At 49.0% G+C, this 23,284-nt stretch overlaps 1 protein-coding gene across 9 annotated transcripts in view; it reads left to right on the top strand.

The window, feature by feature from the left end:
- chd3 (chromodomain helicase DNA binding protein 3) overlaps window positions 1–23,284 on the top strand; it is a 40,108-nt gene that overhangs the window by 9,523 nt on the left and 7,301 nt on the right. For 3 of the 9 annotated variants that reach the window (XM_059019123.1, XM_059019119.1, XM_059019118.1), the window contains 30 exons: window positions 403–660; window positions 1,324–1,527; window positions 1,853–2,049; window positions 2,603–2,734; window positions 3,322–3,421; window positions 3,793–3,984; window positions 4,346–4,546; window positions 5,076–5,213; window positions 5,605–5,726; window positions 6,175–6,348; window positions 7,176–7,317; window positions 8,035–8,166; window positions 8,374–8,491; window positions 9,037–9,161; window positions 9,575–9,806; window positions 10,590–10,750; window positions 11,498–11,675; window positions 12,456–12,542; window positions 13,629–13,714; window positions 14,418–14,551; window positions 15,095–15,239; window positions 15,890–16,055; window positions 16,405–16,529; window positions 17,251–17,437; window positions 18,059–18,157; window positions 18,451–18,597; window positions 19,796–19,904; window positions 21,505–21,637; window positions 21,957–22,152; window positions 22,518–22,681. In XM_059019123.1, coding sequence (XP_058875106.1) covers window positions 403–660; window positions 1,324–1,527; window positions 1,853–2,049; window positions 2,603–2,734; window positions 3,322–3,421; window positions 3,793–3,984; window positions 4,346–4,546; window positions 5,076–5,213; window positions 5,605–5,726; window positions 6,175–6,348; window positions 7,176–7,317; window positions 8,035–8,166; window positions 8,374–8,491; window positions 9,037–9,161; window positions 9,575–9,806; window positions 10,590–10,750; window positions 11,498–11,675; window positions 12,456–12,542; window positions 13,629–13,714; window positions 14,418–14,551; window positions 15,095–15,239; window positions 15,890–16,055; window positions 16,405–16,529; window positions 17,251–17,437; window positions 18,059–18,157; window positions 18,451–18,597; window positions 19,796–19,904; window positions 21,505–21,637; window positions 21,957–22,152; window positions 22,518–22,681 — 4,584 coding nt within the window. The remainder of the gene's footprint in view (window positions 1–402; window positions 661–1,323; window positions 1,528–1,852; window positions 2,050–2,602; window positions 2,735–3,321; window positions 3,422–3,792; window positions 3,985–4,345; window positions 4,547–5,075; window positions 5,214–5,604; window positions 5,727–6,174; window positions 6,349–7,175; window positions 7,318–8,034; window positions 8,167–8,373; window positions 8,492–9,036; window positions 9,162–9,574; window positions 9,807–10,589; window positions 10,751–11,497; window positions 11,676–12,455; window positions 12,543–13,628; window positions 13,715–14,417; window positions 14,552–15,094; window positions 15,240–15,889; window positions 16,056–16,404; window positions 16,530–17,250; window positions 17,438–18,058; window positions 18,158–18,450; window positions 18,598–19,795; window positions 19,905–21,504; window positions 21,638–21,956; window positions 22,153–22,517; window positions 22,682–23,284) is intronic. The other 6 variants (XM_059019124.1, XM_059019121.1, XR_009322312.1 and 3 more) reach the window with 4 other exon arrangements.

The following is a 23,284-nucleotide window of genomic DNA, read 5'->3' as shown; positions in this document are numbered from 1 at the left end:
ACGGACTGGCAGGGATTGCTTCTCATCACGGCATAGCAGCGACCCCTGCTGGCCAGACAGCGAGCACATTCAGAGTGGATAAGAGGCTGGTCTCTGTTCTCTGGGATCGGTAGCCTCCCTCGCCTCTGCTCTCGATTGCTCGGTGTAATAGCGATTCTGGCATTAGGCTTGTGAGATCGGAGGACGCTCACACGCCCTCAGAACACCCGTGCTGTGCGGGGAGGAGAAAAAACATGATTGGACATTCCAAAATAAGGGGGAAAATAAATAAAAAAATAATAACCGCTCACTCTAAAATAAAAAAAATCTAAATCCTATATGTGGCATTGCCACTTACTGTAAACCGCACCGGTATTTCAGTATTGGACTGTAACCTGATGCTCTGATGTTGTGTCTGCCCAGGAGAAGGAGGGAATCCAGTGGGAGGCGAAGGATTATGACGACGAAGACTACGAGGAGGAGTGTGAGGAGGAGGAGGAGGAGGAAGGCGAGGAGGAGGACGAGGAGGAAGAGGACGACCACTTGGAGTACTGCGGGGTGTGCAAAGACGGTGGGGAGCTGCTCTGCTGTGACTCCTGCCCCTCCTCCTACCACCTCCACTGCCTCAACCCGCCCCTGCCGGAGATACCCAATGGGGAGTGGCTCTGCCCGCGCTGCACCGTGAGTACGGCCAATCACACGCCGGCCCCCTCCCATAGCCCCCGCCCCCTTGTTCCGGAAGGCCTGAAATGAAACATTCTGAGCGGAATCAGAACCAGCTTTGCTTCTTTATTCCACTTGCTGCTCCATTCCATTTTTAATTACAATCCTAGAAATGCTGGAAGAAATTAACGAATTCAATGGCAAACGTTTTGACTTGGAAGTCTTTTTTTCAACGTTTTCCTTTCAAAGACTCCCAGGCAAAACGTCTGTCGTTTACACTGAAGACGCTGAGAAAGACTTCTAGTGGAAACGTTAGCCATTGAATTTACACTGAAGACACTGAGAGAGACTTCTAGTGGAAACGTTAGCCATTGAATTTACACTGAAGACACTGAGAAAGACTTCTAGTGGAAACGTTAGCCATTGAATTTACACTGAAGACACTGAGAAAGACTTCTAGTGGAAACGTTAGCCATTGAATTTACACTGAAGACGCTGAGAAAGACTTCTAGTGAAAACGTTAGTCATTGAATTTACACTGAAGACCCAGAGAAAGACTTCTAGTGGAAACGTTAGTCACTGAATGTATTTAAGTTTCTTTTTGTCTGTCTGAATTCAGCACAATCGAGTGTCTGATAGCTATGACTGTTTGATTAGTACCTTGTCTTTGTTCTGTTGCAGTGCCCCCCAATCAAGGGGCGAGTCCAGAAGATCCTGCACTGGAAATGGGTCGACCCCCCTCCCCCCGTCCCTGTGCCCCTCCCCCCCGACGCCAGCCCGGACTGCCCCCCGCCCACCCCCTTGGTGGGGCGCTCGGAGAGAGAGTTCTTTGTGAAGTTTGCGGGGCAGTCTTACTGGCACTGCTCCTGGGTGACTGAACTGCAGGTAACTGAACTGAGGAGCGCCGTGAGAAACTCAAACGCCCCCTCGTTGCAACCTATTAGCAACGGCAGCAGCTGCACTTGTAGTATCGCAGAGAGTGTAGACCTCGCACTCAACGGCAAAGCGGTCGAAACGTTTTAAAACCACGACGGGTTCTGCAGAAACAGATTGAGTGCGTTAATGTCTTTTTCTTTCCCTCTCTCTCCCTCTCATCTCTCTCCCCTCCCTCTTTCCCTATCTCTCACCCTACGCTCTGTCTCTCTCTCTTTCCCCCTCTATACACCCTTCTCACCCACCTCCTCTCTCTCTCCCACCTCCCTCTCATCAGCTGGAGATCTACCACTCGGTCATGTTCCGCAACTTCCAGCGCAAGAACGACATGGACGAGCCGCCCTCCCTGGACTGCTGCTCGGGGGACGACGAGGGGAGGAGTGAGAAGCTCCGGAGCAGGGACATGGAGGAGCGCTACTACCGCTACGGGATCAAACCAGAGTGGATGACCATTCACAGGATCATCAATCACAGGTGAGAGAGAGGGAGAGGGAGGGAGAGAGAGAGACAGAGAGAGAGAGGGATCAAACACTAGTGGATGAGCATTCACAGGATCATCAAACACAGGTGAGAGAGAGGGAGAGAGAGACAGAGAGAGAGAGAGACAGAGAGGGATCAAACACTAGTGGATGAGCATTCACAGGATTATCAATCACAGGTCAGAGAGGGGGTGGGGAGGGGGAGAGGTGGAGGGCTAGGGTTTCATTAAATTCACGGGTGGAAATAAAACTTCCGTTGCATAGCAGTTTGATCCATTCCTGGGTTTCCACTGTGAGTCTAATAAGACACACCTGAGCTTGATACCTAGACACACTGGGGGCTGATCAAGCTGGTAGTAATGAAACGTGAAATGGGTGAGGCTTATTTCAATCCTGGGATCTTGCCTCTTTAATTCATCTGTAAACAGTAAAGCAGTTGTGAGTGTAAACTGATGCAGCAGCATCCATTGTTTCCTCTGGAGTTTCCAGCCGGGTTTGCTTGTTGAAACGAGGGATTGAATGTTTGCTTGGTGTTTGTCTGACCGCAGCGTGGATAAGAAGGGAGGTCTCCACTACCTGCTGAAGTGGAGGGACCTCACCTATGATCAGTGCACCTGGGAGGAAGAGGACATGACCATCCCCGAATTCGAGAGCCACCAGTCAGCCTACTGGAGACACCGGTAAGGGAGGGAGCGACACCACAGGACACTGCATTCAGTCTGGAGCTTATTCACTTTATAGTTTATTCACTTTAGGGTAGTTTATTCACAGGTACAGGTACAGGTACATCTTAATAGTGCAGCTCTAATACATAGAGAGACCTGATTAAACCAGACTCAATAAAATAACAATACAACAATATAATAATTACTATACATCTAGAAATAATTAATATGCATATCTATCTATCTATCTATCTATCTATCTATCTATCTAGGGATATACACACACGCACACACACGTATATATTTACAGCAGTGTGGAGTAGTGGTTAGTGCTCTGGACTCTTGACCGGAGGGTCGTGGGTTCAATCCCAGGTGGGGGACACTGCTGCTGTACCCTTGAGCAAGGTACTTTACCTAGATTGCTCCAGTAAAAACCCAACTGTATAAATGGGTAATTGTATGTAAAAATAATGTGATATCTTGTAACAAATTGAAAGTCGCCCAGGATAAGGGCGTCTGCTAATAAATAAATAATAATAATAATATTCAGAAATGCTCTGTCTGGGTGCTGCTCAGTCGGTTTCACTCCCATTTTCTTGCAGAGAGCTCATAATAAAGGAAGACCCGGCAAAACCAAAGAAACTGAAGAAATTCAAGAAAGAGGAAATGGACGACACCCCCCCCAGCTCTCCTATCAACGACGTGAGTCCTGCAGTGAGAGCCAGGGTGTTGATCCACAGGCAATCGCAGGGCCCGGGTGTTGATTGCTTAGCACCCATAGATGATGGTAGTTTCTCATTGGGTCTGTACTGCTCACATGACCCGCCCACACTCATCCACATACACAGCAGGGAAGGGTTGTGTCGTGTGGGAAGTTTAGCTGCAGAAACTGGTTGCAAACAGTGTGGAGGGGAGGGGGGATTGATCATTTGGCACCAGTAGGCTCCCTGGTGCATAACTTTCAAAACAATTAGCACCGATTTTCAAAAACTATTTGCACCCCATCTAGAAGCAGGCATCTCATTACCTAAAAACCGTTTAACTGGCGCGCCCCCCTCTCCCTCTCCCCTCAGCCCGCGGTGCAGTACGAGACCCAGCCCCAGTTCGTGACAGTGACGGGGGGCACACTGCACCCCTACCAGCTGGAGGGGCTGAACTGGCTGCGCTTTTCCTGGACCCAGGGCACCGACACCATCCTGGCAGACGAGATGGGGCTGGGCAAGACCATCCAGACCATCGTCTTCCTGCACTCGCTCTACAGGGAGGTGAGCATGAGGCTGGGAGCCGGGGGCTGATGAAGGCGCTCCCATTGCGTTTCCTGTACTGTGTGTGCCCTCATGAAACGTGTCCCCCATAGTAAAAGCATTGCAAAGTGTGATGAAGCACAGTGAAAGCGTGGGGAAGCATTGTAAGGCACAGAGAGGTCTTGTAAAGCATAGGGAAGCATTGTAAGGCACAGAGAGGTCTTGTAAAGCATAGGGAAGCATTGTAAGGCACAGAGAGGTATGGTAAAGCATAGGGAAGCATTGTAAAACACAGAGAGGTATGGGGAAGCATAGGGAAGTATTGTGTTTTTCCTGTGGTTCAAGCTGCAGTTTAAAGTCTAGCTCCAACCCCCCCTCGCAGGGTCACACGAAGGGCCCGTTCCTAGTCAGCGCTCCGCTGTCCACCATCATCAACTGGGAGCGTGAGTTCGAGATGTGGGCCCCGAACCTCTACGTTGTGACCTACACCGGAGATAAGCACAGCCGCGCCATCATCCGCGAGAACGAGTTCTCCTTCGAGGGAAACGCCATGAAGGGGGGCAGGAAGGCCTTCAAGATGAGGGTGAGCCTGGGGCGGATGCAGCAGGGATGGGAACAAAACATCTATTGCATGGCAGCTTCACCCATTCCAGGTTTTACTAGTGCGAGTTTGGTTAGGCACAGTGTGTACATGTAACAAGCTCAGGTGTGTCTTATTAAACTCATTAGGGTCGCTGGTGTCGATCGGGCTGATTCACCGTTCAGAGTGAAAGGAGTGAAGAAACAGCTGCTGGGGTTCGTGTGGATCGCTGTTCTCCGCAGAGTCTGAAGAAAAGCATCATCACAAACCCAAGCTGCTGTTTCTTCACTTCTTTCGCTCTGAAAGGTGAATCAGCCCGATCTACACCAACGACCTTCACCTGATTTCTGTGGAGTAATAAGTAATGTAGCAATAATGAGTGAATTATCGAAAAATCACCTTCTAATAAATAGCCAGTGAAAAAAAAAAAAAAAAAAAGGGAGACAGAAGATTTGCTACAATTATCTTGGTAGCTCGGTGTACAGCCTGACACCTTTCCCTGTTCCTTGTCATTCCCTTTCCCCACCACCAGAGGGAGGCGCAGATCAAGTTCCACGTGCTCCTCACCTCTTATGAGCTGGTCACGATTGACCAGGCTGCTCTGGGCTCCATTAACTGGGCCTGCTTGGTGGTGGATGAAGCACACAGGCTGAAAAACAACCAGTCCAAGGTAAGCGATTCAGACTAATCAATACCACTGCAGTAGCTTCTGAACTGCCAAAAGTTTTGCACCACCCTTAGAATTTTAGGATTGAGGCATAATATAAAAAAATAAAGCTACACAAACATAATTTAGGTCTTTTTATTTAACATTAGCCGCACGATTTCTTTAAAATGTCTTCAATGGAAAAAACACACCAGCTGCATCAAACATCGGAAATACATTTCTGCTCAAGATCTCCCTGTCCAGTACAAGAAGGGGACATTTCACATACCTGTGTGTTATTTTTGTTATTTCGATTTTTGATAAACCACCGCTGGTGAAAAAAAATTGTTTGCAACGTGTTAATATTATTATTTGCATTTTTGTATTGTTGCTTTGTTTGTTTGTTTTTTGACAGTTTTTCAGGATCCTGAACGGATACAAGATCGATCACAAGCTTCTGCTCACCGGCACCCCACTGCAGAACAACCTGGAGGAACTGTTCCATCTGCTGAACTTCCTGACCCCAGAGAGATTCAAGTACGCCCCCAGCTCCCTCAGCTCCCCCTGCTCTCTCGGCTCCCCCAGCTCTCTCGGCTCCCCCAGCTCCCTCGGCTCCCCCTGCTCTCTCGGCTCCCCCAGCTCTCTCAGCTCCCTCAGCTCCCCCTGCTCTCTCGGCTCCCCCAGCTCTCTCAGCTCCCCCGGGAGTATATGCTTTTAAAATATGCTCCTGTGTGTGGCTTGGAGCTTGGTGTCAGGAGCCTACAGCTATGGCTAAAGTTTTTATATTTCTGTATTTTGCGAATGAGGAAAAAAATATATATATATTTTTCAATCATAATTATTTGTAATCCAGCAGTGACGTTTTCTGAAGAAAAAAAAAAAAAACGAGCCAGATAAAAGTAATATCGATTTACAAAATACAAGATTATGAAACTGCTATCCAGAATTAGGTCTCCTGTGATGCTCTGCTCCTCCTCTTCCGCAGTAACCTGGACGGATTCCTGGAGGAGTTCGCCGACATCTCGAAGGAGGACCGGATCAAGAAGCTGCACGACCTGCTGGGGCCCCACATGCTGAGGAGGCTGAAGGCAGACGTCTTCAAGAACATGCCAACCAAGACAGAGCTGATCGTGCGGGTGGAGCTGAGCCCCATGCAGAAGTGAGAGCAGAAGCATTGCTATTATGAATTAAGCTTTTATTTTTAATGTAGTCGTTGCCAAATTTTTACCCCGGTTTTCTCCCCAATTTGGAATCGCATGGCCGCGTGGTGTGCATGGAATGCATCATCCTTGCACTATTGCAGTGTAAAATGTCATTGTAGACATAACTTGCTGTAATCCTTACTTGTTGCATCCTAGTTCATATATTGTATTTCAGTAGGGTTAGTTGCACTTACTGTAAACTACACTGTGTTTCAATATGAAGCTTGCATTGTAACCCTGTACTGCCCTGTAACACCTGTGTGAGTCGCCTTGGATAAAGGCGTCTGCCAAATAAGTCATTAATAATAGATAGTAAAATGCAGTCAGGTGAGCGCAGGTTCCTGGCTGTGCGGAGTCACCTGTCTTCACTGTGGATTCCACAGGGAGTATTGTCTCTGGCGCTCAAGCGGGTTAGTGTCAGTGCATGGTACGGCTCTTCTGGCTATTATTATTAATTTTATTTTTGATTTCTTATTCTTATTATTTATTTCTTATTCCTTATCCAGGGCGACTTACAATTGTTACAACATTATTTTTACATACAATTACCCATTTATACAGTTGGGTTTTTACTGGAGTACCTTGCTCAAGGGTACAGCAGCAGTGTCCCCCACCTGGGATTGAACCCACGACCCTCCGGTCAAGAGTCCAGAATCCTAACCACTAATCCACACTGCTGCCCTATTATAAAAAAAATACAATAATATGATGGCTGGATTTGTACTTTGTGATTTTAAACGCATTCTCGGCTGGATCATTGTACATTTTCTTCTTCTTTTTAAAGAAAATACTACAAGTTCATACTGACCAGGAACTTCGAGGCTCTCAACTCTAAAGGGGGAGGGAACCAGGTGTCCCTGCTGAATGTGATGATGGACCTGAAGAAGTGCTGCAACCATCCCTACCTCTTCCCTGCGGCTGCCATGGTGGGTGCCTTCCCCTGCCGAGCACCACGCTGACAGCCACAGCTCCACAATCACAAGGGTGGAAATAGGGCTCCCATTGCAGAGCAGTTTGATCCATCTCTGGTTGCACTACGAGTTTGACAATACACTGGGGCTAATCAAGCCCATAGTAGTAAAACCTGGACTCTTATTTATGAAAGACTTCTAGCGGAAACATTAGTCATTGAATTTACACTGAAGACACTGAGAAAGACTTCTAGTGGAAACGTTAGTCGTTGAATTTACACTGAAGACACTGAGAAAGACTTCTAGTGGAAACGTTAGCCATTGAATTTACACTGAAGACACTGAGAGAGACTTCTAGTGGAAACGTTAGTCATTGAATTTACATTGAAGACACTGAGAGAGACTTCTAGTGGAAATGTTAGTCATTGAATTTACATTGAAGACACCGAGAGAGACTTCTAGTGGAAATGTTAGTCATTGAATTTACACTGAAGACACTGAGAAAGACTTCTAGTGGAAACGTTAGTCGTTGAATTTACACTGAAGACACTGAGAGAGACTTCTAGTGGAAACGTTAGTCATTGAATTTACATTGAAGACACTGAGAGAGACTTCTAGTGGAAATGTTAGTCATTGAATTTACATTGAAGACACTCAGTTAAGCTTCCGTTAATCTCCATTCAGTATTTGTAATGCCCGCGGTCACCCCCTGAACCTTCTCTTTCCTGGCAGGAGTCCCTGAAGCTGCCCAGCGGGGCGTACGAGGGCAACGCGCTGGTCAAGGCGTCGGGGAAGCTGACCCTGCTGCAGAAGATGATGAAGAAGCTCAAAGAGCAAGGCCACAGAGTGCTCATCTTCTCACAGGTAACACGAGAGAGAGAGAGGGAGGGAGGGATCCGGGAGGGTTACTAACAGGGATGGAAATAAGACTCCCGTCACATCGCAGTTTCATCCATTCCTGGTTTCGCTATGAGTTTAATAGCACAGTAAAACCTGGAACGAGTGAGACTGCTATGCAGTGGGAGTCTTGTTTACCAGCGTAGAGCCCTCACACCCTTGCCTGCTCGCCAGATGACTAGAATGCTGGATCTTCTGGAGGATTTCCTGGACTTCGACGGGTACAAGTATGAGAGGATCGACGGGGGGGTGACAGGGGCTCTGCGACAGGACGCCATCGACCGCTTCAACGGTGAGTCAGACACACAGACCTCACGGACCGTCTCGGCCAACCAGGCTCAGAGTAGACAACGCCTGGCGAATTACGAATCAGGAGTCTACAGCCATAGCTGTAGATAGACATAAGAACATAGGAAAGTTTACAAACGAGAGGAGGCCCCATTCAGCCCATCTGGCTCGTTTGGTTGTTAGTAGCTTATTGATCCCAGAATCTCATCAAGCAGCTTCTTGAAGGGTGTCGGCTTCAACAACATTACTGGGGAGTTGGTTCCAGACCATCACAATTCTCTGTGTAAAAAAAGTGCCTCCTATTTTCTGATCTGAATGCCCCTTTATATCATCTCCATTTGTGACCCCTGGTCCTTGTTTCTTTTTTCAGGTCAAAAAAGTCCCTTGGGTCAACATTGTCAATACCTTTTAGAAATTTGAATGCTTGAATCAGATCACAGTGTAGTCTTCTTTGTTCAAAGACTGAATAGATTCGGTTCTTTTAGCCTGTCTGCATATAGATATAGGGTGCATTCATAAACTCAGTCTGACGCTCTGAATCTCTCTCAGCGCCCGGGGCTCCCCAGTTCTGCTTCCTGCTGTCGACCAGGGCGGGCGGATTAGGGATCAACCTAGCGACAGCTGACACAGTCATCATTTTCGACTCGGATTGGAACCCACACAACGACATCCAGGTCGCTGCTTTTTCCACACTCTTTTTTTTTTTTTTTTTAACTGTTTTGCAAACCTAGTGGTGTACAGATAGTCCGGAAATTCAGAGCGATACCCTGTAGCGTGTTTTGATCCATTCCTGGTTTTACTGTGAGTCTAATAAGACACACCTGAGCTTGTTACCTAGACACATCAAGCTCATCGTAGTAAAACCTGGAATGGGTGAAACTGCTGTGCAACAGGAGTCTTATTTCCATCGCTGTTAAGACACACCTGAACTTGTTACCGATACACACTGGGGCTAATCAGGCTCGTATTAGACTTTGAATCAGAGTTAGTTTAATAAGGGTATCCCTCCCTCTCTCTCTCTCTCTCTCTCTCTCTCTCTCTCTCTCTCTCTCTCTCTCTCTCTCTCTCTCTCTTGCGCCCCCTGCAGGCGTTCAGCCGGGCACACCGCATCGGCCAGGCCAAAAAGGTGATGATATACCGCTTCGTGACGCGCGGCTCGGTGGAGGAGCGCATCACGCAGGTGGCCAAGCACAAGATGATGCTGACCCACCTGGTGGTGCGGCCCGGCCTGGGCTCCAAGACCGGCACCATGTCCAAGCAGGAGCTCGACGACATCCTCAAGTTCGGCACGGAGGAGCTGTTCAAACACGAGAACGAGGGTGCGGGAGAGAGAGACCTGCAGCCTGGACTGCTGTGTAGAGATCTGTCTGTACTGCTGTGTAGAGATCTATACTGCTGGATATCTGGGCTGCTGTGTAGAGATGTATACTGCTGGATATCTGTACTGATGTGTAGAGATCTATACTGCTGTATATACGTGTATATATATATATATATATATATATATATATATATATATATATATAGAGCTTCCGAGTTAAAGCAGTAACTAGAACTGGGTATTCGGGATTTTATGCAAATATCAGAATTACAAGAGCCAATCAAATCGTGTGAAAGTTGCCAAAATGCTGTGAATGTAGAAGCCTTTTGGCGACTTTCACGCAATTTGATTGGCCCTTGTAATTCTGATATATATACATATACATAGATAGATAGATAGATAGATAGATAGATAGATAGATAGATAGATAGATAGATAGATCTGTACTGATATATATGTCTGTAATGTAAGCACCTAATGTGCAATACCACGGAGGGAAATAAGACTCCCGTTGCACAGCAGTGTGATCCAGTCCTGGTTTCACTAGGAGTTTAATAATAAGACACACCTGAGCTTGTTACCTAGACACACTGGGGCTGATCAAGCTGGGAGTAAAACCTGGACTGGGTGACACTGCTGCGCAACAGGAGTCCTATTGCTATCCCTGCCTGGGCAGTTTGCCTTCTATTTCGGGTTTTCTTGCAGCATCAGTGTGATGAGTTAAAAGAGCGAGACTACTCTATTACACACGCAACCCTTTACTCCCCTCCGCCCCCTGCAGGTGAGGAGGAGGACAGCAGTGTGATCCACTACGATAACGCCGCTGTAGAGAGGCTCCTGGACAGGAGCCAGGACGCCACGGACGACACAGACATGCAGAACATGAACGAGTACCTGAGCTCCTTCAAGGTGGCACAGTACGTGGTGAGAGAGGAGGACAAGGTGAGCGGGAGAGAGACTCAATCCACTGCGCTGGTACCCTTAGGAAAGTGTCCTGCCATAGTACAAGCACAGCAAAGTGTGATAAAGCACAGTGAAAGCATGGTAAAGCATAGGGAAGCATTGTAAAGCACAGAGAGGTCTGGTAAAGCATAGGGAAGCATTGTAAAGCACAGAGAGGTGTGGTAATGCATAGGGAAGCATTGTAAAGCACAGAGAGGTCTGGTAAAGCATAGGGAAGCATTGTAAAGCACAGAGAGGTGTGGTAAAGCATAGGGAAGCATTGTAAAGCACAGAGAGGTCTGGTAAAGCATAGGGAAGCATTGTAAAGCACAGAGAGGTGTGGTAAAGCATAGGGAAGCATTGTAAAGCACAGAGAGGGTAAAGCATAGGGAAGCATTGTAAAGCACAGCGAGGTCTGGTAAAGCATAGGGAAGCATTGTAAAGCACAGATAGGTGTGGTAAAGCATAGGGAAGCATTGTAAAGCACAGAGAGGTCTGGTAAAGCATAGGGAAGCATTGTAAAGCACAGAGAGGTCTGGTAAAGCATAGGGAAGCATTGTAAAGCACAGAGAGGTCTGGTAAAGCATAGGGAAGCATTGTAAAGCACAGAGAGGTGTTGTAAAGCATAGGGAAGCATTGTAAAGCACAGAGAGGTCTGGTAAAGCATAGGGAAGCATTGTAAAGCACAGAGAGGTCTGGTAAAGCATATGAAAAAACAAACTATGGTCCCTGTCTCTGTGTGTTTAGATGGAGGAGATTGAGCGCGAGATCATCAAGCAAGAGGAGAACGTGGACCCCGACTACTGGGAGAAGCTGCTGAGGCATCACTACGAGCAGCAGCAAGAAGACCTGGCCAGGAACCTGGGCAAGGGCAAGAGAGTGCGCAAGCAGGTCAACTACAACGATGCAGCACAGGAGGACCAAGGTACTGAACACAGAGAGAGGTAGAGAGAGACACAGAGACACACACACACACACAGGCAACTACAACGATGCAGCACAGGAGGACCAAGGTACTGAACACAGAGAGAGACACAGAGACACTCACATACACAAACACAGACACACAGATTAAGACAAACACAGAGACAGACAGACAGACACAGACAGACTGAGACACACAGACAAAGACAGAAATACACAGATCCTACACAGACACAGACAGAAACACTCACACACAGAGAGGTCATCTGCAGCCTAGGTACTGCACAAACACAGACAGAGACAGACACAAAAAACAAAGAACCAGAACATGCCCCCTTTTTAATTTCTAGTGGCAAGGGTTTCTTATACGAATAAGCAGCTAAGTCTTGAAAGCAGCTGAGTTGATCCCAACCAACACTTCAAACGCAGCGCAGGACCAGAGGGCACACAGTGTGGAAATAGACTGAGAACAGAGGGAAGGGGTCACCTCTTCACACAGGGAGGGGTGAGGGGGTGGAAGGGGTTGTCAAGTGTTCCCAAGGGGTATCAAGGGTTACCGAGCCACGGTGTTGATGCTGAATCACCGGGATCCTTTTATGACCCGACTTGAACAAAGTTTCTGAGATCCAATCAGAACCGGACGAGCTCTGACGGGGGCCCAACCGCCTCCTCTCGCTGGTGGATTTCGCTCCTCTGTTCTGGCGCAGGGACTGGGAAGGGAGCTGAGGTCAGTGTAGCCTCCGGACCTTGCCTGCTTACTGTGCAATATGTACTGTTTCAGAGTGGCATCATGATGTTTCAGATAACCAGTCGGAGTACTCCGTGGGGTCTGAAGAGGAGGATGAAGATTTCGATGAGCGGCCTGAAGGTACCGGGGGTGGAGCGGGGTGGAGGGGGGGGGGGGGGGGGAGAGGCACAGCAAATACAAACCAACAACTGCGAGAGAACGTGCGTCAAAGATTCTTTCTTATTGAGAGCTTTCTGTGGTGTGTTTTTTTTAGGCCAGGGACAGACACACAGCCACAGAGTGCCGTTGCAGGGGTGGCAAAAGCAGTTTGATCCATTCCTGGTTTTTACTATGAGTTTAATGAGACAAGCATGAAAGCACGGTAAAGCATAGCTAAGCACTGTGAAGTGCAGGGAGGTATGGTAATGCATATTAATAAACCTGATGCATGGTAAAACGATGGGGGAAAGCACAGACATTTTACCATGGTAAGCTTTAATAAGGAACCAAGTGAAATGTTATTAGTTCAAGCCCTGTAACTTTTTTTTGTGCCCAGTTATTGTCCCCCCCCCACAGTTTAGTCCAGTTTTGTGCTGCCAGGTGATGAGGGCCTAGACTCTGCTAGCTGTCTCTGAGCCCTTGGGGGCTGTGTGTGTTCCTGGGGGGCCGCGGAGAGGAGAAACGACCCCCCCTCATTCACACAGACAGGAAGCTGCCAGCAGACAGGCAGCGCTGGGGGCAGCTAAAGCACAGGAGTGGGCCTTCAGAGTGGCCCTCCCCTTCGCGCTCACAGCACAGGCGTAAGTACAGGAGGGCAGTCCAGTCTGTGACAATCCCCGGAGCTCGGAGCACAGCTGTGAGCTTCTAAAGGCGTATCTGATGGTACGGCACAGTTAAGTTTCCCTTCGGAAAAGTGTCTCGACCCTTCTAGAACTTTCCCCATAGCAAAAGCAGGGGAGGAGGGAATTGATCATTCTGAGCTGGGGAGGGAAACCTGGGGGGGAAATAATCGGGCAGATAACAATTTTTACGAAAATATCGTGAAAAGGGGGGGCAAGGTACTTGGGCAACTGGGTTTGAATTAGTCTTCCAGGTGAAACGAGGGCTGGTCTGAGCGCTGTGTGCCTGTTGGGATAGCGATGGTTAGCGGCTCAGCGGTAAACCAGCCTCCTTACCCTCGTCTGACCCCCACCCTGTGTCTTTTCATTTCATTTCCCGGTTGTGAAGGTCGCAGGCAGTCTCGACGACAACTAAGAAACGACAAAGACAAGCCCTTACCCCCCCTGCTGGCCAGAGTCGGGGGCAACATCGAGGTACGTGCCGGGAGGGATCTGTTGAAAAATAATTATAGTTAAAATAGACAATGCAGGAGGTTACGTGTGAGTAACATTAGTTTTTAACGATGCAGACCAGCGTTTGGGCTCTAGTGCCTTCATCAGTGTTATTGAAACTAGACTGAGTCAAGCAGACCAGCGTTTGGGCTCTAGTGCCTTCATCAGTGTTATTGAAACTAGACTGAGTCAAGCAGACCAGCGTTTGGGCTCCAGTGCCTTCATCAGTGTTATTGAAACTAGACTGAGTCAAGCAGACCAGCGTTTGGGCTCTAGTGCCTTCATCAGTGTTATTGAAACTAGACTGAGTCAAGCAGACCAGCGTTTGGGCTCCAGTGCCTTCATCAGTGTTATTGAAACTAGACTGAGTCAAGCAGACCAGCGTTTGGGCTCTGTAGTGCCTTCATCAGTGTTACTGAAACTAAACTGAGTCAAGCAGACCAGCGTTTGGGCTCTAGTGCCTTCATCAGTGTTATTGAAACTAAACTGAGTCAAGCAGACCAGTGTTTGGGCTCCAGTGCCTTCATCAGTGTTATTGAAACTAAACTGAGTCAAGCAGACCAGCGTTTGGGCTCTAGTGACTTCATCAGTGTTATTTGATGCAGTCCAGGGTTTGCTATAGTGCCTTGTCCATGGTGTGGTGACCCTGCTTCCCTCCCTCCCTCCCTGCCTGTCTGTGTTGCAGGTGCTGGGGTTCAACACTCGGCAGCGCAAGGCTTTCCTGAACGCAGTGATGCGCTGGGGGATGCCCTCCCAGGACGCCTTCTCCTGCCACTGGCTGGTCCGAGACCTGCGGGTGAAGACCGAGAAGGAGTTCAAGTGAGTTTCACGAGCGACCGTCACGCGCTGAGTTATACATGGGATAAGCAAGCAGCAGCCCCCTGGTTACCCGAGCAATATTTACAAGCTGCGGAGGTGAGCCCGTTCCGTTATTATTCAATAAGGGAATGGTAAATCAAGCATGGCTGTGATGACACCTGTTGCCGTGGACTCTCGAGCCCTGTTCAGCCCAGCCACAGGGTCGCATTGTCAGTCTAACGCAGAGTTACAGTTAGGCTTGGTGGTCCAGTGGTTAAAGAAAAGGGTTTCCCAGTTCAAATCCCGGCTCAGCCGCTGACTCACTGTGTGTGTGTGTGTGTGACCCTGAGCAAGTCACTTAACCTCCTTGTGCTCCGTCCTGCGGATGAGACGTAAAACAAACGAGGTCCTATTGGAAGTGACTCTGCAGCAGCAGTTGGGGGTGAACTATGCATCATCAACTAGTCTCTGTAGTAGCTTTGGATAAAAGCGTCTGCTGAATGACTCGATAGTAATTCTAATAATAATATTAATACTGTGAGTGTGGTTGTGTCTCCCCGGCAGGGCGTACGTGTCTCTCTTCATGAGGCACCTCTGTGAGCCGGTAGCAGATGGATCAGAGACCTTCGCAGACGGGGTCCCCAGAGAGGGGCTGTGCAGGCAGCCAGTGCTCACCCGCATCGGGGTCCTGAGCCTGCTCAAGAAGAAGGTGAGAACCGGGGCCAAAGAACCAACGGCTGGAGCAGTGGTACTCCAGTCTGGTCCAGGTCTTTATTTCAGTCAGGTCCTCAGTGTAGTTAATTGCCTCTTCGCAGGTTCAGTGAGCTATTTTAGAACCTGCTTGGAGTAAAAATCTGGACTGGAGTGGATCCCCGGGGCCAGGCTTGAGTACCACTGAGCTGGAGGAGCTACAGTGGTAGTGAGCGGTGCCGTCACAAAGACCTGCAGCTTCCACTGCATTCATCCTCCACGCACGTGCCTGTCCATTTACTGAATTTAGGTTTTCGAATGTGTAGTTTGAAAAATATGTTTTAGCAAACGTGTGTCTCTCGTTTTAGACCGAGGCAGACCAGCGTTTGGGCTCTGGTGCCTTCATCAGTGTTATTGAAACTAGAAGAGACTGAGTCAAGCAGACCAGCGTTTGGGCTCTAGTGCCTTCATCAGTGTTATTGAAACTAAACTGAGTCAAGCAGACCAGCGTTTGGGCTCTAGTGCCTTCATCAGTGTTATTGAAACTAAACTGAGTCAAGCAGACCAGCGTTTGTGGTCCAGTGTCTTCATCAGTAAGATGCTAAGCGTGAGTGTGGAGTGGAGTGTGTGGGATTGTTTTATCCGCTCTGCCTCTCCTTGTTTCTCCAGGTCCAGGAGTTCGAGCACATCAACGGGAAGTGGAGCCTGCCGGAGCTGAAGCCAGAGAGCAGCGGCGACTCAAAGAAATCCTCCCGGGCCTCGTCCCCCGCCATCCGGACGGTCGCCACGACCCCGGAGCCCAGCGGAAACAGCACCCCCTGCACCTCCCAGCCAGGTACTGCACCCTGATCACACTCCCCGGTACTGCAGTACTACACACACACAAACACACACACACACACACACACACACTCACTACTGTCTCCTGGATGAACTGACTGGTACTGCAGGGGCTGTGACCTGCACACACACACACACACACACACACACACACACACACACACACACACACACACACACACACACACTGCTCACTGCTCACTCCTGCCCCTTCCACACTCCAATCTCTGCGATGCATAAAAGCCGACGCAGAAACGAAGAAGGCGTCCCGGCAAACCATTGACAGAGGTTTACCTCGTGTCGTGTCACCTGCCGTTGTTACACTGTTGTTTCGTCTGCCACAGCTACCCCCGCCCCCGTTGACAGAGGAGAGAAGAGCGTGAAGGATGGAGAGCAGGAGGAAACGGAGGGCAAAGAGGAGAAAACAGAGAAGGAATCAAAGAGTGCGGAGAGCGGCCGCACCTCAGAGGTACCTGGAAGTACACAGAAAGAGTTTTCATTTCCAATCTGATCGTGATTATAGGACAGTTCTCTGTTCATTATACAACACACTTTACAATTCTCATGTTTCCAGATGTGATAAAACTTGCTGTTGACATTATTTACCCTGCAGTACAGGGATGGCAGTAAGACTGCTGTTGCATAGTCGTTTTGATCTATTCCTGGTTTCGCTACGAGTTTAATAAGACACACCTGAGCTTGTTACCTATTAATTAGTTATTATCAATAATTAGTCATTTAGCAGTCGCTTTTAGCCAAAGCGACTTACAGAGACTAGGGAGTGAACTGTGCATCATCGACAACTGCTGCTGCAGAGTCACTTCCAATAGGAGCTTGTTTGTTTTACATCTCATGCGAAGGGCAGAGCACAAGGAGGTGAAGTGACTCGCTCAGGGTCACACACAGTGAGACAGCGGTTGAGCTGGGATTTGAACCGGGAACCTCCTTTCTTTAACCACTGGACCACCAAGCCAACTTACCTATACACATTGTGACTAACCAAGCTCGTAATAAAACCCGGAATGGGTCAAACCGCTGTGCAACAGGAGTCTTTATTTCCATCCCTGTATTGGTATATTTTTTCATTATGCAGATAGCTCTAATTTTGACTAGACGGAGCTAGACTGGGATACAGTGTCACAGCGAGTAACCCTGCGGTCTGTGCCTCTGTCCTTGTCGCTGTGTTTTAGCAGCAGCCTGTACTGGTTCCTGAGGGCAGCTCCCAGGCAGTCACCCCCAGTGAGACACCTGAAAGTCAGGCAGCGGAGTCGGGAGAGGAGGGCAAAGACCCACCACAGAGTGAGGATAAGAAACTAGAGGAACCGGGAGACCAGGACACAGCAACAGCGCCACCTACAGCCCCAGAGGAGACTCAAGGTACAGACGAGAGTTAGAATCGGTTCTTGTGACATTATCAATTAATTTGATCGTTTTAAGGTACTGAAAATTTTACAATATCGGTCAACTGCATCCTACTGGCATCAAGGCATGTCAGTCATTAGAGAAAGCAGACAAGCATTTAGGGTCTTCATCAGTGTTATTGAAAATAGAAGAGACTGAGTCAAGCAGACCAGCGTTTGGGCTCTAGTGCCTTCATCAGTGTTATTGAAACTAAACTGAGTCAAGCAGACCAGCGTTTGGGCTCTAGTGCCTTCATCAGTGTTATTGAAACTAAACTGAGTCAAGCAGACCAGCGTTTGGGCTCTAGTGCCTTCATCAGTGTTATTGAAACTAAACTGAGTCAAGCAGACCAGCGTTTGGGCTCCAGTGCCTTCATCAGTGTTATTGAAACTAAACTGAGTCAAGCAGACCAGCGTTTGGGCTCTAGTGCCTTCATCAGTGTTATTGAAACTAAACTGAGTCAAGCAGACCAGCGTTTGGGCTCTAGTGCCTTCATCAGTGTTATTGAAACTAGAAGAGACTGAGTCAAGCAGACCAGCATTTGGGCTGTAGTGCCTTCATCAGCGTTATTAAATGTATCCCGATGTTTTCTTGCAGATTCTGTGAAGAAAGAAGATATAAAGATGGAATTGAAGCAGGCTGAGATCCAGGATACCAAGGGCCCCACAGAGACCCCCGCCACAGAGGTTAAGAAAGGTAAACGTCAACCAGCCTTTCCTGTCAGCAACTAGTCAGCTGCTTCCTCTCAATGACTGGCATGCCTGCAGCAAGCACCAAACGTGTAATTCAAGGAAAACAAAGCAAGCAAACTGAGAACGTTCTCCTACCTATACTGCAGCAGTTTTAAAACGCTTGCGATATCGTGTTCTCTTTCTGAACTGGCCTGTAGAGTGAATGGAAGTGTGTGTGTGAGGGGCTGTGGTCTGTCTCGTCTGCGATTGTTTTAATGGATGTTCTTGTTTTGTTTTTTGGGGGTTTTTTTTTCGCAGAGGAAGTTAAGATTGAGAAGGAGGCTGGAAGGGCGACCGCAGTGCCTGCTGGGAAGGAGGAGGCTGGCGGCCGGGGGAGCGGGAGGAGAGAGGAGAGGAGCGAGCGGCCGCGGTTCATGTTCAACATCGCAGACGGAGGGTTCACAGGTACAGACACACAGACAGACACACATACAGGCAGGCAGGCAGACACACAGACAGGCACAGGCAGACACAGACACAGGCAGGTAGACACAGACACAGGCAGACACAGACAGACACACAGACAGGCAGGCAGACACACAGACAGGCAGACAGACAGGCAGGCAGACAGACAGATGGAGGCAGACGCAGACACAGGCAGGTAGACACAGACAGTCACAGACACAGACAGACACACAGACACAGACAGGCAGGCAGACACAGACAGACACACAGACAGGCAGGCAGACACACAGACAGGCAGACAGACAGGCAGGCAGACACACAGACAGGCAGGCAGACACAGACAGACATAGACAGATGGAGGCAGACGCAGACACAGGCAGGTAGACACAGACAGTCACAGACACAGACAGACACACAGACACAGGCAGGCAGACACAGACACAGACAGACACACAGACAGCAGACAGACAGGCAGGCAGACACACAGACAGGCAGGCAGACAGACATAGACAGATGGAGGCAGACGCAGACACAGGCAGGTAGACACAGACAGTCACAGACACAGACAGACACACAGACACAGGCAGGTAGACACAGACAGTCACAGACACAGACAGACACACAGACACAGGCAGGCAGACACAGACACAGACAGACATAGACAGATGGAGGCAGACGCAGACACAGGCAGGTAGACACAGACAGTCACAGACACAGACAGACACACAGACACAGACAGGCAGGCAGACACAGACAGACACACAGACAGGCAGGCAGACACACAGACAGGCAGACAGACAGGCAGGCAGACACACAGACACAGACAGACATAGACAGATGGAGGAAGACGCAGACACAGGCAGGTAGACACAGACAGTCACAGACACACAGACACAGACAGGCAGGCAGACACAGACAGACACACAGACAGGCAGGCAGACACACAGACTGGCAGACACAGACAGACACACAGACAGACACAGACAGGCAGGCAGGCAGAGAAAGCTTCTTACAGCAAAAGCCGAGGCTTTTGAATCCACTCTCCTTGCAAACAAATCTTTCATCTTGTTAATGACCCCAAAATCCCAACACTATTTTCTAACATGGCCACATCTCTCTGTATCTCTCTCTCCTCTCTCTCTCTCTCTCTCTCTTCTCCCTCTCTCTCTCTCTCTCTCTCTCTCTCTCTCTCTTGCAGAGCTGCACACGATATGGCAGAATGAAGAGCGTGCCGCCATCTCCTCTGGCAAAATCAATGAAATTTGGCACCGTCGCCATGACTACTGGCTGCTAGCGGGCATCGTGGTGTATCCCTCTGTATACATCCTGTTAGAAAGACACTGACAGGAATCAAAACAAGGCTGCTGTTGCATCGCGGTTTCACCCATTCATAGCAGGTTTTACTACGAGCTTGGTCAGCCACAGTGTGTGTACAGGCAACAAGCTCAGGTGAGTCTTATTAAACTCATAGTGAAACCAGGAATGGGTCAAACTGCTACGCAGTGTCTGTGTGTCTCTGTCCCTGTGTGTGTGTGTTTCTCTGTGTGTCTGTGTCTGAGCGTGTATGTGTGTGCCTGTGTCTTGTAAGAGGTTTGATTTCTTCTCAAAAATAATTAATCTTCTTCAAGTTAATCAAAAATAGTTTATTCAGGAATCAAAGTGCAAGCAGGAACAAAGCAAATCAAAGAACACATGCAGCATGCAGTAGACCTCAGGAGGTGTAGTGTCTGAGCTGGCATCAGTGGAGATGTTAGTTTCTGAGCCAGCATCAGTGGAGATGTTTCTTAGCTGAGCAAAGAAATGACTTCGCACAGCACAGATACGCAGCTAGCTTACGTCATTTCCTTGACCAGATTTGGGCTTATTTCCCTAGCATGGTGCGAGACAAAGCTCATTAAAAGTTAACATTTGCGTTTCCTGTTCACTTTGCCAATGTCAGCAGAAACCCAGATAACAAGAAGTTACTTTTAAGAACAACGCTATGAGTTTTTCTTAATTCTCGCAGGCAGCAAAGCGCCATACCCGCGCATCACAAGGTTGAACGACAAGCTGGTGATTGCAAACGGCTGATGTGCACCAGCCATGTACAGCTTCATTTTAAGAGTTTATTAACCCTGCGTTGATTCAGAGCTTACATTAAAACACAGGAAAATCACACAGTGTTTACAGACAGTTAAAACGATTTCTTTACCATTTAAATGGGAAGCATTATACGGGTTGTATAATGAAAAGGAACAAAGGCTGATGAAACAATATTTAACTGGAACAGTGTGTACCCTGCCCCACACAAGGTGCGTGGTTATCAGAAAAAGCTGGTTATGTAAGTGTTCCAATTGTATAGTGTGTTGTTATGCGTTCTGTGACACCTAAAATTATAGCGTGTCACTTTTAAAAAGTAAATGGTTTTAGAACCAGTTTCAATTGCTTTGATTATGGTTTGTACGTAGGCTCAAAACAGCTTATTAAGCAAAAACAATGTATGCAGAAACAAGTGTGTTGTCTGTCCCCAGGCCACATCTGCACTCTGAGGTATGAAAAGCCAGTCGCTCCAACATGGGTGTATTTCGGGCCACGTGCCAAGCTAAAGGGGTTAAGGTCAGGGAAATACACAGGCAAAAATCCTTACAGTCTCTTGAGAGTCTGTGTCTGTTTCTCTGTGTGTGTCTCTTTCTCTGTGTGTCTCTTTCTCTGTCGGTGTCTGAGTGTGTATGTGTGTGTCTCTGTCCCTGTGTGTCCCCGTCCCTGTGTGTCCCCGTCCCTGTGTGTCCCTGTCCCTGTGTGTCCCCGTCCCTGTGTGTCCCCGTCCCTGTATGTCTCTGTCCCTGTGTGTCCCCGTCCCTGTGTGTCTCTGTCCCTGTGTGTCCCATCCCTGTGTCCCTGCTGGTTGTGTCTCCTTGACCCCCTCAGTCACGGCTACGCTCGCTGGCAGGACCTCCAGAGTGACAGCCGGTTCAGCATCATTAACGAGCCGTTCAGGAGTGAGAGCAGCAAGGGCAACTTCCTGGAGATGAAGAACAAGTTCCTAGCTCGCAGGTTCAAGGTGAGGACCCCCTCGCTCCCCGTGTCTCTCTCTGTATTCACTCTCTCTTTACATTGACTCTCTCCCTCCTTGCCTCTCTCTGCATTGCCCCTCTCTGCATTCTCTGTCTCTCGCTCTGCATTGCCCTTCTCTGCATTCACTCTCTCTCTCTCTCTCTGCATTGCCTCACTGTATTCTCTCTCTCTCTCCCTGCATTGCCTCTCTCTATTCTCTCTTTCTCTCTCTGCATTCTCTCTGTATTCACTCTCTCTCTCTCTCTCTCTCTCTCTCTCTCTCTCTCTCTCTGCATTGCCTCTCTCTGTATTCTCTCTTTCTCTAGCTGCTGGAGCAGGCCCTGGTGATTGAGGAGCAGCTCCGACGCGCTGCCTACCTCAACATGAGGCAGGAGTCCAGCCACCCCGCCATGGCTCTGAGCGCCCGCTTCACAGAGGCGGAGTGCCTGGCTGAGAGCCACCAGCACCTGTCCAAGGAGTCCCTGGCAGGGAACAAGCCCGCCAACGCAGTCCTGCACAGGGGTGAGTGAGTCCTGCACAGCGTTTCCAGTGTGTCTCTGGCTGTGCTCCAGTGTGTCGTTGCCCCTGGTTACAGTGTGTCTCTGGCTGTGCTCCAGTGTGTCGTTGCCCCTGGTTACAGTGTGTCTCTGGCTGTGCTCCAGTGTGTCGTTGCCCCTGGTTACAGTGTGTCTCTGGCTGTGCTCCAGTGTGTCGTTGCCCCTGGTTACAGTGTGTCTCTGGCTGTGCTCCAGTGTGTCGTTGCCCCTGGTTACAGTGTGTCTCTGGCTGTGCTCCAGTGTGTCGTTGCCCCTGGTTACAGTGTGTCTCTGGCTGTGCTCCAGTGTGTCGTTGCCCCTGGTTACAGTGTGTCTCTGGCTGTGTTTCAGTGTTGAACCAGCTGGAGGAGCTGCTGAGTGACATGAAGGCCGATGTGAGCCGCCTCCCCGCCTCGCTGTCCCGCCTCCCCCCCATCGCAGCGCGGCTGCACATGTCAGAGAGGAGCATCCTGAGCAGACTGGCCAGCAAGGGCAGTGAAGCCCAGAGCAGCACGGTACGGACTGACACACAGACACACACAGAGACTGAAACACACTGACACACAGACACACTGACACACAGAGACTGAGACACACTGACACTGAGACACACTGAGACTGAAACACACTGACACTGAAACACAGACACAGAGACACACTGAGACTGAAACACAGACACAGAGACACACACAGAGACTGAAACACACTGACACACAGACACACTGACACACAGAGACTGAAACACACTGACACTGAGACACACTGAGACTGAAACACACTGACACACAGACACACACAGAGACTGAAACACACTGACACACAGACACACTGACACACAGAGACTGAAACACACTGACACTGAGACACACTGACACTGAAACACAGACACAGAGACACACTGAGACTGAAACACAGACACAGAGACACACACAGAGACTGAAACACACCGACACACAGAGACTGAAACTCTGGCACTGAGACACACAGAGACTGAAACACTGACACTGAGACACACAGAGACTGAAACACACTGACACACAGAGACACTGACACACTGGCACTGAGACACACAGAGACTGAAACACACTGACACACTGAGACACACTGACACACAGAGA

This window comes from Acipenser ruthenus, unplaced genomic scaffold (assembly GCF_902713425.1).
Source record: "Acipenser ruthenus unplaced genomic scaffold, fAciRut3.2 maternal haplotype, whole genome shotgun sequence".
Taxonomy (NCBI): domain Eukaryota; kingdom Metazoa; phylum Chordata; class Actinopteri; order Acipenseriformes; family Acipenseridae; genus Acipenser; species Acipenser ruthenus.
Note: the sequence above shows the minus strand (reverse complement) of the source record. Positions and strands in the feature narration are given on the sequence as shown.